The 19033-nt window shown below is 38.1% G+C and overlaps 1 protein-coding gene across 1 annotated transcript; it reads left to right on the plus strand.

The window, feature by feature from the left end:
- The first annotated feature begins 3609 nt into the window (after positions 1 to 3609).
- On the plus strand, positions 3610 to 7233 carry LOC131683561 (DNA repair endonuclease XPF). The gene is made up of 6 exons (XM_058965628.1): positions 3610 to 4018; positions 4074 to 4832; positions 4894 to 5048; positions 5105 to 6147; positions 6204 to 6422; positions 6485 to 7233. Exons 1-6 carry the CDS (start codon positions 3798 to 3800, stop codon positions 7160 to 7162), a joined length of 3075 nt encoding a protein of 1024 aa, XP_058821611.1. The 5' UTR covers positions 3610 to 3797; the 3' UTR covers positions 7163 to 7233.
- Positions 7234 to 19033: the final 11800 nt, after the last annotated feature.

Here is a 19033-nt window from a genome sequence, read left to right on the forward strand (position 1 = left end):
ATTGTTTACTTTTTCGGTCCCATCTATCAGCATTGAAGTATCGCCCTTACGTTTTTTTACAATAACTACCGTTTTACACCACCGATTTCGTCCGGGTTTTTTTCAATAGAGATCATTGCTACTATTTACAGCTGGTATCAGTTTGATAATCCTAAAAAATACGAAAATAACAGTTTCGCCTCTAAACTGCTAGCAAAAAAAGTATCGCCCTGTTTGTTTGCATGGAGCGTGGAGGGCGAAACTTTAAATAAACAAACAAAAATACAGTTTCGCCTGTTGTACTTTTTGCTGTAGTTTAAGAAAGCAATATCGTAGAATCTAAATTTTTAGGTTAATTTGTTGCGTTTCAAAGCCCTCATTCGCATGTAAGAAAAAAGCCCTATGTTTACATTTGTAAGTATTGCCCTTTTCACAAAAAAAGCGTTGAAATGAAATCGCAGCTCCTGATATCACGCTATCTCTGAAGTGCATGCGTGCATAGTTCCAAATTTTATTTCGACATCGACTTTTTCTAAAGGTGACTTCCCAGTAGTATCCTTGATTTGATTTATTATCGCTAATCCTAATGCAAAAGAACAAATAAAAACCTCACGAAAACGAACCGTTTGGGAAAATCATCATCATTACTGGAATTTTCATTTTCACGAAACTTTTCGATAACCTTCCGTCACTTGGTGCACAGTAGGGTGACAGGAAAAAAATGACCCCTATCGGCCCACCTCTGCGTCGATTCCTAGTCCCACCAGGAGTACTTGCACCAAATTTGAAGCAAATCGGACAAGTCTAACTACCGGACCAACGGACCTGAAGTTTGTATGGGAATTTTCAATAATTTACAAGGAGAAAACCCACCAGCACGCATTTTCGCCGCTAGGTGGCACTGTATGCATCGTATTAATAAGAAATGAAAATGAAAATAAAAAGGATAATTGAATTGTCTACAACTTAGTCGAAGACTGCAAGTAAATCCGACTTTGTTAAAAGAAGTTATTAAACTTTTAACGAAGTGATGTCTTAGTCAGTTTTGCATGGGGCCTGATAGTGCATGGTTGTGTATCAGAACTCGATTCACACGAACTAAACATTTTTGTGAAATAATCGTTAGGTTTAGCTCAATGGTATGTTCAGAAGAATTATAGTAAATAACACGAGTCATGCTTTGATTAGAAAATTTTAGTTCCACCTGTTACCGCATAGAGGGCGCCAACACTAACTTTTCAACGGAGAGAGATAGAAATTTGGTGTCTTCTACAAAGTTATAGAACAGGCATTTTTCAGTATTTCTTCTGAACATCTATCTCTCTTCTATCTTCTACATCTACTCTATCTCTCTTCTATGAAAAGTTAGTAGTGGCGCCCTCTATGCGGTCACAGGTGGAACTAAATTTTTCTAACCAAAACATAACTCGTATTATTCGCAGCTTCAAATTTGGTACAAGTACTCCTAGTGGGACTAGGAATCGACTCAGGGGTGGGCCGATTGAGTTTTCAAAAATTCATCATTTTTCTGGGCAGCCTAGTGCACAGTGCTCTAAAAATCTAACGAAATCGTCTTAGGGCACCAGCGGGTCTGTAAAGAATACAAAATATTAATTTCTATTCCATAATTTTCAGTTCAGCAATTCGAGAGATCGTGCTTACCGCAAGCCATGAAAAATAGACTACGTTGTGAAGCGATGGTCACTCTTTATTAAAAAATCACGGTTGAATAAAAAATAAAACTATTAAAAAATTTCAAATAGTTTATAATTTTCACAAACTTATTAGGAAAAATTGTTTAATAAGATTTCGTAATATTGTGTAGGAAAAAAGCTGAAAATTTGAAAATAAATCTGAGGATTATGATTGATTACAGAACTCTGGAATTTTCTATTGGAATGTTTTCAGGCAGGAATTTGATATTGATGCTATTAGACAACTGTGAAATCAAGACCAATAGATCAGTTACATATCGGGACCCCATTCCGACAATTTATCAAAAGTCCTCATGATGTTTACAACAACAGGTTATCAATCTACGGATCAGATAATGTAATATTGAATAAAATCAGTTTGCATCAATAAATTTTCAACTCCGATCCAATTTTTTTTTGTGTGGTGGCGGGGGGGGGGCTGTACGGTGTTAAACCCCAAAACCTTCTCTTGGCTACGCCGTTGCTTGGAGTTATTTATTTCGCTTTTCATTTTCCGAAAGGTTTCAGATCGATCCGATGGTCATAAGTTAGAAAAATTGCAGTCAGAAGGTTCGCATAAATGAACATTTTTGCACTGATAAGTTATCAAGTTCCTGCCAGACAACTTGGAAGTGTTCGGTGATTATTTCTAGCGGTTGTAGATAGAAAAATGAAATACAAAATTCGATTTATCGAAATAATGTTTGGCTTATTTCAATGGATTATTACTATATTGAACAATAAATAGGCGACGAAGAGTAATCAACAAACAACAAGCCATAACTTTTAAAGTATTCAAAATAGATATTTGAAGTCTTCAGTAAAGTTATTCGCAAAAGTAAGAGCTACAAATTTGCTGAAGACATCATTTCGATATAATTACTTCCAAGAAAATTTGTGAAAATATCTCACTCATAGGGGGATTAATCAGCAAAAGCACAATACCAAAAGAAAGGGCATATTACCTCCATTAAATTCTCCGAAGATACAATTGACCTAAAATAATCCGTTTTGGCGTTAATAATAGATTACATGTTTTGGTCGTATTTCTGGCAATGGGAAATGATAAAAATCTTTCGTCCGCATTTAATGTTAAATATCTCTTTTGATAATAGTCCGATTTCAACATTCTATAGCTTGTTCGAAAGGTATTCGTTGAAGCTGTCTAAAAACATATAAATTGGTAATCTATATTGTCAATTCCGGCAGATAATTTAAAAAAACTGCAAAAAAACGCCATTTTTACGCATTCAAACATTTATATCTTAAAAACTAAACATTAGAATCAAAAACAAATTAATAGCGTTCATACTGTTTTTTAGTTCTTTCATTTAAAATTGGTTTGGATAAGATCGGTTCAGCCATTGCTGAGAAACACGAATGAGAATTTGTCCGTTACATACACACACACAGACACACACACACACACACACACACACAGACATTGTCCCAAATCGTCGAGCTGAGTCGATTGGTATATAAGACTCGGCCCTCCGGGCCTCGGAAAAAATCTTGAAAGTTTGAGCGAATTCTATACATTTCTTTTATAAGAAATGTAAAAAGGTTTTCATTTAAATGTAATGATTTTATACGAATGTTTAGTGAATGTATATTCTAAAATTAAAGAAAAATCGGTTTGTGTACATTAGCGACATTAGCCCTTTTCAAGTGTTGATACGGATTTGACGTATTCACAATAGAAATACGTCAGATTTCTGCTCGTTTGGATACGTCAAACGCGTCTTGGCCGCACTCTAACTAGAGTGCTCTAGTTGGGCGAACACCCAACTAACAAACAGGCCAACTAGCGAAATCCCCACTAACGAATTTGCACTGTATCATTTAATATGAATGTAGCGATTCCGCTCAGTGTAATCAGTATGTCACTGTCACTGACAGCCTGTCAGCCGAAGGAAAAGAAAAGAAAAAAGTTCATTGTTTTGATTAGGCCGGTTTATGCGATTTTCGTGTATTTTCAAGTATCTTTGTTATTTTTTGTAATTTGTGATAATTATTAGAATAATTCTATTGCGTACAAGAATCTGTTAGTTTACACTGTGAATCAGGTCTAGGAAAATTAGTTTTGGTTAAAGTAAACAGGAACGACAAATTTATTTCATCAACATGAGCCTGGAATGTGAGGAAGACCTTGATTCTGCGTTGGCCTGTTCCGCCGAGCAAGCGGAAGCCGAAATTGAAAAAAGTGATGCCAAAGATGACGAAGCCCTAGGCGAACTTGTGGATGCTGAAGAATTCCTTGCTTCTCATGGAGTTGCTATGCTGGAGTACGAACGGCAGATGTTTTTCGATCTCATGCACTCCGATGGATTGGTTGTGTGCGCTAAGTAATTTACCCTATTTTCAGTGTATTTGAGAATGTTCATCAATTTGCTATTTTAGGGGAATTAGTTATGAGAAGGTTTTGTTGAATCTGTTGAAGATTTTCTGCGATCCTACTACTCTAGTGTTGGTCATTAACTGTTCTGATAGCGAGGAAATGTTATATACATCTCAGCTGGACAGCCAGCATATTCATCAGTCATCTACTAATGGAGCTGAGCGGGAGAGGGTTTACCTGCTTGGAGGAATACAATTTATTAGCACCAGAATTTTGGTGGTAGATCTGTTGAAAAATCGTATACCGGTGGAACTAATAACTGGAATATTTGTTGTAAAAGCACACGAAATCATTGAATCTTGCCAGGAAGCATTTGCTCTCCGGTTGTACCGACAAAAGAATAAAACGGGGTTTGTGAAGGCATTTTCAAAAAACGTGGAAGCTTTCACCTATGGCTATGGCCACGTGGAGAAAGTGATGAGAAATTTGTTCGTTAAGGACTTATTCATCTGGCCGCGGTTCCATGGAAGTGTTCAAAAATCGTTGAAGCCGTTTGAGCCAGTGGTGGTTGAAATGCAGATCCCGATGAGTCAAAATATGATACTATTGCAGAGCAATATATTGGATATAATGAACTATTTAGTAAAGAACATAAAAAGTTTGAATCGAACTGTTGAACTACAGGAGGTTAGTGTAGAGAACTGTGTGACTAAAAAGTTCCATAAAATCTTGCAAGCACAGCTTGACACAATTTGGCATCAGCTGAGTTCTCAGACTAAACTGATAGTGGCGGATCTGAAAGCGCTTCGTAGTTTGATGATGTAAGTAAAATTATGTATCCCCGCGTACATGATACAATACATACAATTTTATTCCGAGCAGATCAACAATATATCACGACGCAATTACACTCTACGCAACAATGAAAAAATATCGCACCACCGAGTATGCTCTTAGCAATTCAGGTTGGATCATTTTGGACTCAGCTGAAAAGATGTTCACTGTCGCGAAGGAGCGAGTCTTCAACAGAAATGATGGTATGTACGCAGCAGCAGGCATAGATTATGGTTTCGAGATAAGACTTTTGTTTTAGAATTCGAACCGGAACATTGCCCTAAATGGAAAGCTCTATCTGAGGTTCTTCGTCAAGAAATTCCAGCGGATATCAAAGAGATGTCGAAGAAAATTCGCAAAAAAGAAGAAAGGCAAAAGTATCTTCGCCAGCAAGTAAAAGTTTTGATACTCTGCCAAGATGCCAGAACCTGTTACCAGTTAAATCAGTATCTTACCCAGGGTCCGGAGAAGTATCTTTTTTACACGGCAATGAAAAATGACATCGTAGTTTCAAAGCTGGCAGAAAGCTATCGGCACATTAGCTGTGACAGTGACAGGAATCCGTTCAAAATACAGAATGTTGAAACACACGTCAAACCCGGTAAGCCTTTGGAAAGCAAGGTAGCTCCATCAGAGACCATAGTTGGTGATTGTCCTGGTAATACCAAAAAAGAAGCTGTATTTTTAAGGGAAAGAATAGCAAAGAGACGAGCAGAAGCAGCGATGAAGGAAGCGGATGATTCTCGAATACGTAAACAAGAAGAGGAAGGCGGGGAAGATATCACGAAACCATCGGAAACAGAGTCGGAACTGTTTGCCAAGGAAGAAAATGAAGATTACCATTGTTTTCGTGATTCTTATATACTGACAATGTCGGAACGAGGCGACACTACTAGGGTCATTTCAGACGATGGTGAGGATGTCGATCTTTCCGATGTGACGCAGTTTGAGAACGGTGAATTCGAATCGTTCCCCGAATTGGATAATCTGGACGTTACGAGAATAGTTAACGAAAGCAATAAACCGTTGGTTTTCATTCAAACCTTTAAAAGTGAAATAAATGGCTTCACATCGCTTGATCGAGTGCTACAAGAAATTAAGCCACGCTACATTGTAATGTATCACAGCAATGTGACGGCGATTAGAGCTATTGAAGTTTATGAGGCCCGTCAACAACGCCAGGAACTGGCCAGAGTTCGTGTATTTGTTATCATTCACTCAAAAACGGTGGAAGAACAGTCATATCTTACTTCTTTGAGAAGAGAGAAACAAGCATTTGAACTGTTGATTGAAACCAAAAGAGTAAGCAATTTGAACATACGCATTTTCACTTGTTTTTATACATGCTCTCTTTCTAGACGATGGTAGTTCCCGAATACCAGGATGGAAAATCGGAGGATTCAATAACAATGTTACAGAAGAAGCATGAGACCTCATCGCGTCAAGCTGGCGGTCAACAGGTTAACGAAGACACTATCGTTACACCACGAATAATTGTGGATATGAGAGAGTTTCGCTCCGATTTACCTTGTTTGATTCACCGTCGTGGCATCGAAGTCGTGCCACTAACAATTACGGTAAGCTTTGCTACGATAAATTGGTTATGTAAGGGTGCTTGTCAAAGATTTTTTTTCAACAGATCGGAGATTACATTCTGACGCCCGAGATCTGCGTGGAGCGAAAGTCAATTTCGGATCTGATTGGGTCGCTCAACTCTGGTAGATTGTACAATCAGTGCATGCAGATGACACGATGCTACACCAAACCGATCCTGTTGATCGAGTTTGATCAGAACAAACCATTTCATCTGCAGCGACATTTCATGATGTCGGGGGATTCAGCTTCATCGAATGCCGACATCACCCAAAAACTTCAGCTTCTAACGCTACACTTTCCAAAATTGAAACTTGTGTGGTCGCCTAGTCCTTATGCAACCGCCCAGTTATTTGAGGAACTAAAACAGGGCAAGCTAGAACCGAATCCGGAAGTGGCAGCACTGGTTGGATCCGATGAAGCCGGAGGGCCGGTGGAAATCGAACAAATCGCTGACAGGTCCAATCCGAATATTCACGACTTTCTTATTAAGTTGCCTGGAATCAACTCAAAAAACATTGGAAAGGTGATGCGAAGATGCAAAAATCTAAAAGAGCTGCTGAAGAAAACTGAAGAAGATCTTGCAGAGCTGCTGGGAAGCCACATGCAAGCCAAGATGTTATGGGAGATTTTGCACGTTGTTCACAAACCTGTTCAGGGAGAAGTTAACGAGAAACAGTTCGCTTCAAAATTTAAACGCGGTCTGGGTCGCAGAAATTTATAACTTTTCAGTGCCGTATTCAGTATTGAAAAATGTTCGCACTTAGTAAAACCAAATACCAATTTTGAAGTTTTCGCATTGTCTTTCATATACTCACATATTCGAATACGCCTTAAAATCATCATCATAATTATCATCGAGGGGGTGGGCGTAGCGTAGTTGGTAAATCGATTGCCTTATACGCAGCGCATATGTGTTCGAGTCCCGACCCCGCACATAGGGTTAGAAATTTTTCATAAGAGATTTTTCTAACCCGAAGAGGCGAATGACCTTAAGGTTAAAACCTCTATAATCGAAATAAAAATTATCATCGTAGTTTAACAATGCTAGTGTTCAAAATGATAACCGAAATCATATCGAGTGGCATTCAAAGAAACGGTTCGACTAAACTGAATGTTGCTATAGACAGGCTGCGACTTTCGGTACGCTTGTACATACTTAACCCTCTAGTGCCCAAATTTTTATTTGGCTTGAAAAAACTTTTGTAAGTGGGTTTCGTGAAGAGAATAACGAAAATAATGTTGATAATTCAGTGGATTTTTCATTAAAACCTTAAAATAAGTAGGCCGACTAGAGGCGGTGTTGGGCTGGGTACCTGGGCGAATAAAAAACAAAAACTTTTTTTTTCTGGTTACTTTAACATAAGCGAATTCAGATGGGTTATATTTTGGATTCCATCAGAACGCAAATTACCTAAGTTAAGGAGTATTTCTCTAGTGCTTTGGTTGTTTAAATATTGACTTCAAGTTTATAGTAGGGGAGACCAGTGTCTGCTGGCGATGGTTTCACTTATTATGTTTTATTTTTTAATTTAAGAATATCATGTAAAAGAGAATTTTCGAGATTCTTCAGGTGAAATTCCGAAGTAAACAAACAAAAAAGAACAAATTTTGTTTGTGGTTACATATATTGTATATACGTCCACGGAAAGTTCTTTTCGCGCGCTATCGAAAAATCTAGTCATTCGTGGAATAGCTTTGAACTAGCTCTAAATAACAAAAATGCTGAAATTTAAAAGCTTCACCTAGGGTAATGAGCCTATTTTCGCCCTAATCATGTGAAGCCGGTGGTTAGAGCAGCGTTAGTCATCTTTGTTCAACGCATTGGAAAGCAAAGATACTAGTGCCATTTCATACGCATTGCATCAATTGTATTCCGAGTAATTAATGAAATGGTGAGGCACCCTCCCTAATACGACTAAAATGGGCTCTTCACTCTAATATGCTCGAAAGCTTAACGCTTAACGTTAACGTGAATAAGTACATGGGAGAATGTATTACTCAGTACTTGAAGTGCAGGACTATAAACAGCGCCATATGTCTAATACAAAAGGAGAAAGAAAGATTCCGCCAACTTACCCCAGACTCCCCTAAATATAATTAAATGATAAGGACGTCCATATTCTAACAGCAGCATTCACCCAAAGATTTTAAAACATGCTTCTTTTCAGCTTAAATTGCACATAAAGCTAGTTTCGGTACGATAAGTAATCACAAAAGACTGATTTTTTTTGCCCAGGTGCCCAACACCGCCTATAGGCGGGCAAAGCTAAACTTCCTAATTATTCCACTAAACCAATTCGCATCTACAGTAAAATGCTACTAACAGGCTACTCAAAAATATTTTTTAGTTATTAAAATTTCCAAAAATAGTTAAAATTTGTTTAATGAAGATTACGATTGTATCACATTCGCCCGAATGGCATTAAGGCTCAAGTTACCTCAAGGCTTGGTAGTATGCGTAAGAAAAATTGTGTTCAGCTTTGCCACCAGATTATCTATTTAAACCTTTTCAAAACTCTAAAAGAAGAATATCAGTCGATTTATTAGATCATCAGGATTCAATTCATGCAAAATACCTGCTGGAAAAACCATCGGTTTAGCTGTATGGTGCTTTTGAAAAAGTGGCTGTGATTTTTTGTCACACTACCACACCGAGCGGGGGTACGCAACACAACTGCGCAATGAAAAAACCACAGCCACTTTTTCAAAAGCACCATCCAGCTAAGCCAATGGTTTTTCCAGCAGGTATTTTGCATGAATTGAATCGTGATGATCTAATAAATCGACTGATATTCTTCTTTTAGAGTTTTAAAAAGGTTTATATGGATAATCCGGTGGCAAAGCTGAACACAAATTTTCCTACGCACACTACCAAGCGTTCAATTCTAACACATGCTTAAAAAAGGTAACTTGAACCTTAACCCGAAAGCAATTTACTCAAATGACATTTTCCCAAATATCACATAAACCCGAATGTCCAATTTCGAAATGTCAATTTCGAAATGTCGAAATTTCGAAATGTCAATTGAAAAAAATTAATTAAACTGAAATTCAAATTTTATTACATTTGATGCTATGAAGAAATTAACACTAAAGCTATACCAGGCAAATAGTTAATCCAATCACTTGATATGTATGATTTAACTAGGCTTTCCAGTTTTAGGTCTTTTCGTGAGTTCTTTTTAGACTTTTTAGCTGTAATTTGTAGTGTACGTTAAACATCCGTACCAAGGTTTTCCTCTTCAAGCTGCAACTGCTTCAACACACCATAGAATGTAGGATTTCCAAGACTTAACTAATCGTTCCATTTATTGTGCCAGCCTTCCACATTATTGCTAGTCCTACGAATCTTTTTCGATACATTTTTGAAAACTGACCACGAAGCGGGGGGAAAGAGTGGTAATCGAGAAACTTTTTGTTAGCTTCCCTAATAAACATCGTATTATCACAGCTGTCTCGAAATCCAATATTATGAAGAGAGCTATTTGGTATATAGATTCAAAAAATTACTCTTGTTTTGAAAGAAGGAATCAACCCTTATGTTTCAGTAAACCGAGCAGACGACTGGATCAACAGTTTCCTTACAAACTTATTTCGCATACAGATCCAAGGATTTGTTCACGTTTGAAAGAAGCAATAAACCCCTAATTGTTGGAAAAGAGCTGCTCATGTTTAAAAGAAGGAATCAATCCCTAAGTGTGAGTAAACCGGGCAAACGAGTGGGTAACCAGTTTGATTGCGAGGGCTATTTGGTACACAAACTCGAAGAACTGCTCATATTTAAAGAAGGAATCAACCCCTATGTTTCAGTGAACCAAGCATACCAATGGATCACAGGTTTGCTGAGGAGGGACCTCCGCTTCGAATCCTCTACCTCGGTAATTGTGGCAAAACCGCATCACACTAGCTTCGCGACATAACCTTAAGAGCTATTATTTACTAACCACGTTATGCCAAATGTTCAGTTTGCACCTGAAGAGCATTTGTGGTGTTGGCAACGGAACCTCAAGGGCGTCGGACAGTACACCTAAAAGCGATGTGGCGTAGCCATATTAGTCACTATTCGGTTGACTAATGTGGCTACGCCACATCGCTTTCTGGTGCACTGTAGCTTTAAACTAGCTATAAACCCTATGTTTGAGTAAGCCGGGTAAACGAGAGGATCACAGGTTTGCTTATAGCTCCGGCGACAGGTGGATCAACGCCTCGTCCAACGGAACCTCAGCGGCTTTGCGCCGCTTCGGATTCTTGGTCTCGGATATGCGACCAAGTCGCATCACGTTAGCTCCGCTGCATAAGCTCACTTGTTATTGTTCAGTTTATAAAACTTTGGTTAATTATTTCACATTTCCGCTCTCCGATTTGGTTTATTTAGGTTAAAATACACCCTTTTGGCAAAAAACGCATTTAAATCGGACCTCTATCACTAAAGTCTCTAAACTAGACAATTACCGATTTTATATTATGCTTGAGTGAATGTGATATTCGGGTTAATGACATTCGGGCGAGTGGTCCATTCGGGTTTATGGCATTCAGGTAAATGATCCATTCGGGTAAATGGTCCATTCTGGTGAATGGTTTTCGGGCGAACGTCATTCGGGTAAATGACTTTCGGGCGAATGTCTTTCGGCGAATGTAATAGAACCCATATATTATACTTGAGTGAATGTGGTATTCGGGTTAATAACATTCGGGCGAGTGGTCCATTCGGGTTCATGGCATTCGGGTAAATGGTCCATTCGGGTTTTTGACATTCGAGTAAATGGTTTTCGGGCGAACGTCATTCGGGTAAATGATTTTCGGGCGAATGTGATTGAACCGAAGATTACCACTAAACACAAAATAGTGGTTTTCCACGTTTTCATGGAATTTTTAACTTTGAGCTTCAATTGCCTTTAACAGAAAGCTACGATTATTCAAACAATGTGTGTGTATGAAAGGTGTGAGCGTTGGGAAGAAATACTAGTGCGGATGACAACATACAATCATGTTTTAGTAGTTTTATTTAGATTTTTAAAGAGACCGCCTAGCGGCGGTGTTGGGAACTAGAGGGTTAAAATCGTAAAATGCACAAATTGCATACATCTGGGTTACACAACCACCTGCTGCTGCAATAAAGTGACGAAGTACAGCGATGCACATAAGGATGCCACATTTCATTGCGGTGATGATCCTCTTTCTGATCGTGAGTGTTCTATATACAAAATACGCTGCGGATTAGTTTGAGCGTTCCACTAAAGAGTGATCCCAACGAACTTTGCGGAAGTTTCTTGTTGGCGGCCGCATTGAAACGGTTCGAAAGTATCTCACATTCGTATTCCCGTTTACGTTCGAACCAATTTGATCCATTCGTACTTTCGAACAAAAAAAATTTACTGTTCGCAGTTTTCATGTTCGTGCGCTAGGGACGAATGTTGTTTCGGAGTCTTGTTTTGGGTGAGACTATGAACTGTTTTCGTTTAATCGGTGTGTGAATAATAGAATATGGGTTGGTCCAATTCGGACCTTTTGCCGTATATACGATCTGATACACGATCACAAGAAACCGTTTGGGAGGAAAGTGTCGGACAAGCTTTCAGGAAAACATAAGTTTTCGTAAATCGGTTGACAGATTTCGATGGTACAGCTCATAACCTATTTATAGGTAATTTGCTCCAGCTCTTGCTTTTTATTGTATATTTACTACAAAGTTTTATATATCAAAGAGAACTTTTTATTTCAGAAATCGAAATTTAGTGAAAATCAAATAGGAATAACTTAGGCTGAAATAGGAATTAATTTCTGTTGCAAAAAAATCGATAAGAAATGGGTGGTCCGAATTGGAACAGGATTTTATGCTTGAGTGAAGCCTAGCCTAGCTGATAGAGGCGGGGCACACCTTCCTGACAAAATAGTGTCAAATTTTGGAACCTTATTTTTAACACCGTCCGTTTTAAGATTTTGGCGAATAGTTGGACAAATCACACATCAATGCAATCACCATTTTTTTCTCTACTAATCTTCAGGAAGTCCATTTCGCCTTTGATCTTTTTTACTACAATAGCTCGTGGTGTTTATTTTTGTGTTGTTCCTATTAGCAATCTGAATGGTTTATCTTTAGCAGATCTGTTAGCGACACAAATAATTACATCAACTCATTGAATTTTCAATTTACTTTTACTGACTGCACCAATAGAAATTCTTGCTGTAATGGGGCAATTTTTCTGGCCTAACACCACATATAAATTCTGCATCCTTGAAGAACAGCGTGTACAGTGAAGTACCTATATTGCTTCCTTGTATGACTCCTGATTTGTTCCTAAACTGAGAAGAAATGCGAAGATCTAGGTACCATTTTGCCAGACAAATAAAATGCCAGTCAGTCAGAAGACGCCTATTCGGTCGAAGTCCACCTTTAAACTACCATTCTTTGCCTTTCACTGATCTAGGCAAATTCCTTGTTCTACGTAAAGCAAATTCCCGTAAAATTAATTGAACTCTTCCCTTAAGGTCGTCCTAGCTTTCATATTGTAGTCAGTATTTTCAAGAAAACCGTAAAAAAAACGAAATATGAGAACAACTAGCACAAGTCTTAGTACAAGTGTTGATTCAACCACATTCATTGAAGATCAGCTTGTTGAGAAGCATTAATAAAAGAATATGGCTTCCAAAGAGATTGATGGCGTGTGTAACTTGAAATAAATGTCTTTTTTAACAATTTTCCTATGATAATTCTCTCAGCTGAATAGCGGTAACGAAAAGGTTTATTGATAAAGCTGAACTGTGGTTTTCTTCAGGCTGTATACGTGCTGAAGAATTCAATATTAATTCGTCAAAAGGGCGAAAGTGTTTTTTGTAAACAAACTTGTTTCGCTCATTAGTCTGCTGCTGAGTGGAATTTCATGAAAAATATGCGTTAATGTAAATTTTTACCCTTCGTAGAAATAATTTCAATTGTTTTCTGCTTCGAAATTATAGTAAATTAAGAGAAACCATCAAAATAAAAGTTTGTTTACAAATCTTATTCGCCCTTTTGCAAATTTAATATGGAATTGTTCTTTCATGTGTCTTAATCAGACAAGCTGAATAAATTCTCCAAATCCCGGATGTTTAAGGGTGGAATAAACGATATATGATTACACGTATACTTCCAATGTTCAGCTAGAGCTGAATAAAGCAACTGTTAAAATGTTTATAAAACCACGAAATGTTTGTTGGGTTGTTTCTAGATCGTTGGTCAGTTGATTAAAATCCAATATCTTGCCGCATATTTTGAAGGGTTGGTACCTCAGGCTTAATCTTATTTGAAATGCCTATAGATTTCACACAAGCAAGTTATTTAATGTGGTTTTTGTTTGAGGCGAAACTGAGTCAGTTCCTAACCCCAAATGCTGTCAAAATGTATGAACTGACAGTGGTTGGGGTTAGAACCTGACTCAGTTTCAGGTTCAAGCGAAATCGCCATAAGACAAATGATCTTTGGTTTATTCGTCAAAGATCTATGGTGAAAAAACTGTATGCCAAAATGAGCGGTGAACCCATCTCCGAGAAGACTACAAATGTCATTAAGAAGGTAAATAACCCAACAGTAGCCCCAAAAAACAAAAAAAAACTGTCAGGCCCGGGCCCGCTCGCTGTACTGTCGAGTGCTAAATAAACTGGGTGGATGTTTTTTGATCGACGATGAAAGTTATGCGAAAACCAATTTCAAATAAATCCTGGGGCTCAAATTTAGTAAGGCTACTGCTCGCGGTTTCTAGCAGATTACAGTTTATTTTCGTGGATGAATTATCGAAAAAAATGATTTAGCAAGGAAACTGTTCCTGTCACTTGTCCCGTAATGGGCAGATCCATATACGTTATGGGCAGATCTAGCCGGCTGCCATAACGGCAAGCTGAATTCACGAAATTGTTCACAGTTGCGTCCAGTAGATACTTGTTTTTTCCAATTTGTTTATTTGTGACGGCTCAATGCGTTAGCTTCACGGAGCCGTGGGTCTTTTATATATTTACATGATGTAAAAAATTAAAATATTAAACGAATAATGCTTAGAGTCTATCCGATCCCATACGCGCGGAGATCCGTTTTCGCGTCGGGAAAATAATTGCATCCACGCCAACTGTATCATGAGGGTCATTCATATCTCAGCCGTCGTCGCACATGTCCGGGTCATCAAGTAGATACATGTTGAACGATAATGAAGAGGAAACTGAAGATGGAGCAGTTACCAGTGACAATGGTTGGATAAAGAATTGTTAGAATTTGCTTGCCAAGACCGTGATTGAAGAAGATGTGCGATAAAGTCTCTCGCTAGGTGGGTAAAAAATACAGGCATTTGAAAGTATCCCATATTTAAATGATCTAGCCTTTAATACGTACTATCTTGGATTTGTTTGACATGAGCTAACTTGGAATCGTTCTGAAATATTCGAAATTGTGATATCGGAAATATTCCGAATTGAAAGTTTATTTTATAATATTAATTTCGCACTGAATTAGAAATGACTATGAAATAGGCAATTTCAGAAACTGTATGAATTAAATCAACGGGTATCAAACAAAAGTATGAATTTAACAATTACGCGTTTAGTACAATGTTAGGGAGTTATTTTAGAAACTACCTCATAATTTTATTTTTTTTTGCACAAAATGTTTGAAAAAATATGCAAATATTCCTGAGATTGCTCACAGGTTAAATGTTTTTCCTTGTTTTATCTGTTTCGGACACAATTAAATCCCTTTACGGAAAATCAGTGAAATGTCTTAGTACATAAAATTGTCTAGTGCACTGATAATTGTATAGAATTTTTTTTAATTATAGAGGTTTTAACCTTAGGGTCGCCTCTTTGTCGGGTTAGAGAAATCTCTTTAGAACAATCTCTAACCCTGCGGGGTTGGGAATTGAACAGAGATGAGTAGCGTACAAGGCAATCGATTTACCAACTATGCTATACCCACCCCTTTATATAGACATTTTCCACAACATGGCTACTGGTGGTTTTGCACTTTATCGGTTACAACGAATCATGTATCCTGAAATAACAAAATCAGTAGTGAAGTCTGTTCGAACTCGGTTAGCTAAGGATACTGTAACCACGCTAAGCAACAGATTTAAGATTTTTGTTCAAAATATTGGCACTTAGGTAAATAACCAAAAAAGAACGTTTAATATCATTATTTTTTGTCAGATTTTTATATGCTTAACAAGTATTCTGATCAACAAAACATGTTTAATGTATCACTTACATTGGAACCATATTTCGCATTTCACCTCGGGGATCATTGCTGAAATATTAGCATATTGCCCCTCCCTGGAGCCGCCAGTGGACATTTCATGTACTTTTGCGCTGAACCGTTTATACACGATACGGTAAAAGATCGGAAAAAGTCGCCTTAGAAAAAAATGTGCGCAATTGATCATGCTTTCAGGAAAAAAATATTTATTTGTGAATCGTTTGACACGTTCCAGTTGTATAGCTCATAAACCCTTACCAGGTTCGAATTGGTCCAGTTCTCCCTAATAAGTTCACTGTAACACTTTCGGTTTTACACAGGATAAAGAGACTCGCTAAAATCCATAGACCTGGTAACCAGTCATTCGCGTCATCGAAGGTACGGTGTCGCCATCTACAAAAGTTGTGCCTGTGGATACAAGTGCAGATTTATCTAGAAAGGTACCGATTTTTGAAGCATTTTTGGTACAGATTCTGAACGGTACAGATTACAGATTTTTGTAAAAAAGTACAGATTTTTTTTACATGACAGCAAGTTAAAATTAAAATTGGAATTTCATACGCAATTGTTGTTGTGTGCCGAGTTGTCTGTTGTGTATTTTTATCGCCCAGCTTTGATCGTGAATTTTTGCCTGCAAGACGTTTGTTTATGCAATTAATGTGTTGTGATTCGCTTTATAAAGTGCCTATAATCTGCTGGATATTGACTATTTTCCTGGGGTGCAACGAATTGACGATCTAAACGCATTTATAATTTGCCATCGAAGTAAAAAATCGCCTTCATATTTTTCCATTACCACTACAAGAGAAGAAATTGTCCGTAAGCGTCAACGAGCCATACAACTAAGAGATGACTTGCAACAAGTGTTCGTCCAAACTTATGCCAGGTTGTAATATTGTTACATGCCGTGGTTTCTGTAAGAATGTATATCACGCCGAGTGCGTCGCGCTCACTGCTTCAGAGGTAGCCAGCTTCGATAAACACCACAATATCCTGTGGATGTGCCCGCCCTGCGCTGATATCATGTGCGATGTTCGTAAATTCCAGGCCTTCATAGACAAACGGCAAGCGTTTGAGGAAGCCGCTGGCTATACCCCCGCCCGTCCCGTCACCGTCAGTGTTAACGTGGAGTCACAAACGCATAGTTATAACATGAGTCTGCATGCTGAAGTGTGTGAGATGAAACGACAGATCACTACTATTCTCGTATCGATTGCTGATCTCTCTCGATCGTCCGTCGCTGGATCTTTAGCAGTTCAAAAATCGCCTCTTGCTCGCTCTTCCCCGTTAGCTGCAGACAAATTAAAGCAAGGCCAAAGGGAAAATTGTAGAGGAGATCATTCGTCGGCTACAAATGCTTCTACGCGGCGCTTCTGGCTTTTCTTCACGCGTATTAAAAATTCCGTTACCGAACGAGAAATTGCCGAAATGGTTTCAGACTCGCTTGGAACTCACGCAGTTGTAGTGCGAAAACTTGTACCAGGGTGGAAAACCGGCGAGTCGTTGCCTTTTGTATCGTTTAAAGTTGGAGTAGACGAGTGTTTCAAACATGCTGCATTATCTCCTTCAACGTGGCCGACAGGTATCTGCTTTCGTGAGTTTTATGAGAGAAGCGCTCCATGGCAGCCTACGCAATAAGTTTTTGGTTTATATGTAAACTGTGTAGACTGTGTATCATTGTGATAGTTGCTAAACATGCTATGTAACGAATTTAGTATAAGAGTAGTCTGTATGGCGTAATTTGCCAAAGACGAAACATTAAATAAAATAAAATAATTTAACCATGCGATGCATCCCAGTAAACAGCAGGTAAACGTTGAGTTGGGCAGCAGTGATGGCAAGAATTTGAAGTGGAGCTGGTACTGATTGAGCTTTAACTGAAACGGACATTAGAATGCAATATGCCAGAAATCTGCTTCCAGCAAATCAAAGGGATGATGTCTAAGTGAAAGCCAAGCGGATCTTCTCGGAGTGCATACGTTTACTCTGACCTGCTCCATTTGACTTCCTGCAAGCAGGTTTCTCGCATCCTATTGATGTTACCAGAACCCATCGCAGCTTCTCGCCGCCACTCTGTTGGCCACTTTTGGTTGCAAACAAAATGGCAGCGAGAATTATCCAGTCGAACTCATCCGGAATTATAACTGGTTTCTTGCAGAATTCCAGCTAAAATAAAACAACCGAGTCAGAATGATTGGTTTGATTTTCCCGAATGAAAAATACCTATGCTTAAGAAAAAAAAATTTTTTTTTCAAAAAACCTTGTTATTGCTTTGGTACAGAATCCGGTACATATTTTTCTATAGAAGGGTACAGATAGAAAAGATTTTTCAACTCCCGGTACAGATTTAATTGTGGCAACACTGCTTGTAACGAAATTCGGGAAATATCGTTCAGTCAACTTCGGAATACAGGTAAAATAGAAGATGATGAAGCAGTAGTTGTGAAAAATATTACAAGCTGTTGTCTAAATACTAGTATCTGTGTAAAAAAGAACCCCAGCCCCCTAGTAATGAAATTAGCGAAATGTCTTTCAGTCAACTTCAAAATTTAGGTGAAATAGAAGATGACGAAATAATGGACTATTTGTATTAAGAAGAAAAGATATTACACAGCTTGATTACTTATTTAATGAAATAATTAAAATTATGAACGAATATAAATATAGGGGAACTGGGGGTAAGACGGACATATTAAGATTTTTTATTCAGTTCGTTAATAGGCACAAATACGTTAGCTTAGCGGTGCCAAATTGTTTATTTTTACATTTTGAATATATTAAAACTAAGAGGTTACAATGCACAAATATTTTTAATATTGAGAGGAACATTTTTTACAACTATCTTAAACTAAAACTACGATTCGATATACAAGATTGAACAATAGTTATTTTTACAAAATATTTTTTACAGCTATCTTAAGACTAGGAATGTAAATTAATATACAAGAAGGGGAACAAGCTTTTATGAGAAATTTCACAGCTATCTTAAAACTAGGAATACAATTAGATATACAAGATGGGAAATGAAAAAAATGAGAAAGTTATCTTAAAACTAGGAATATAATACAAATTGGTTTTTGTAACGGCAGCAGAAGATGTATCAGGAACAGGGGGAGTAGGCGAGCACGATGACAGGGAAAGAAGAACAAAACTTGCAACTTTCAGGCCAAGAGAAGATCAGTGACCTGAGTTAGAGCCTCGGGCTGGTAGATGGTAGATGCCTAGGATCGGGTTGACGGCGGAATATCCTTCAAGAGTGATCAGACCATCGACCGCCTCTCGCTTTGAATTCATTTTATGCAGGCATGGTAAAAGTGACGGCAGTCACATAGTAGCACTCTGGTGCTCCAAAAGGAAGGACAGGGAACTTCTAAAAGC

This window comes from Topomyia yanbarensis, chromosome 2, assembly GCF_030247195.1.
Source record: "Topomyia yanbarensis strain Yona2022 chromosome 2, ASM3024719v1, whole genome shotgun sequence".
Taxonomy (NCBI): Eukaryota; Metazoa; Arthropoda; class Insecta; order Diptera; family Culicidae; genus Topomyia; species Topomyia yanbarensis.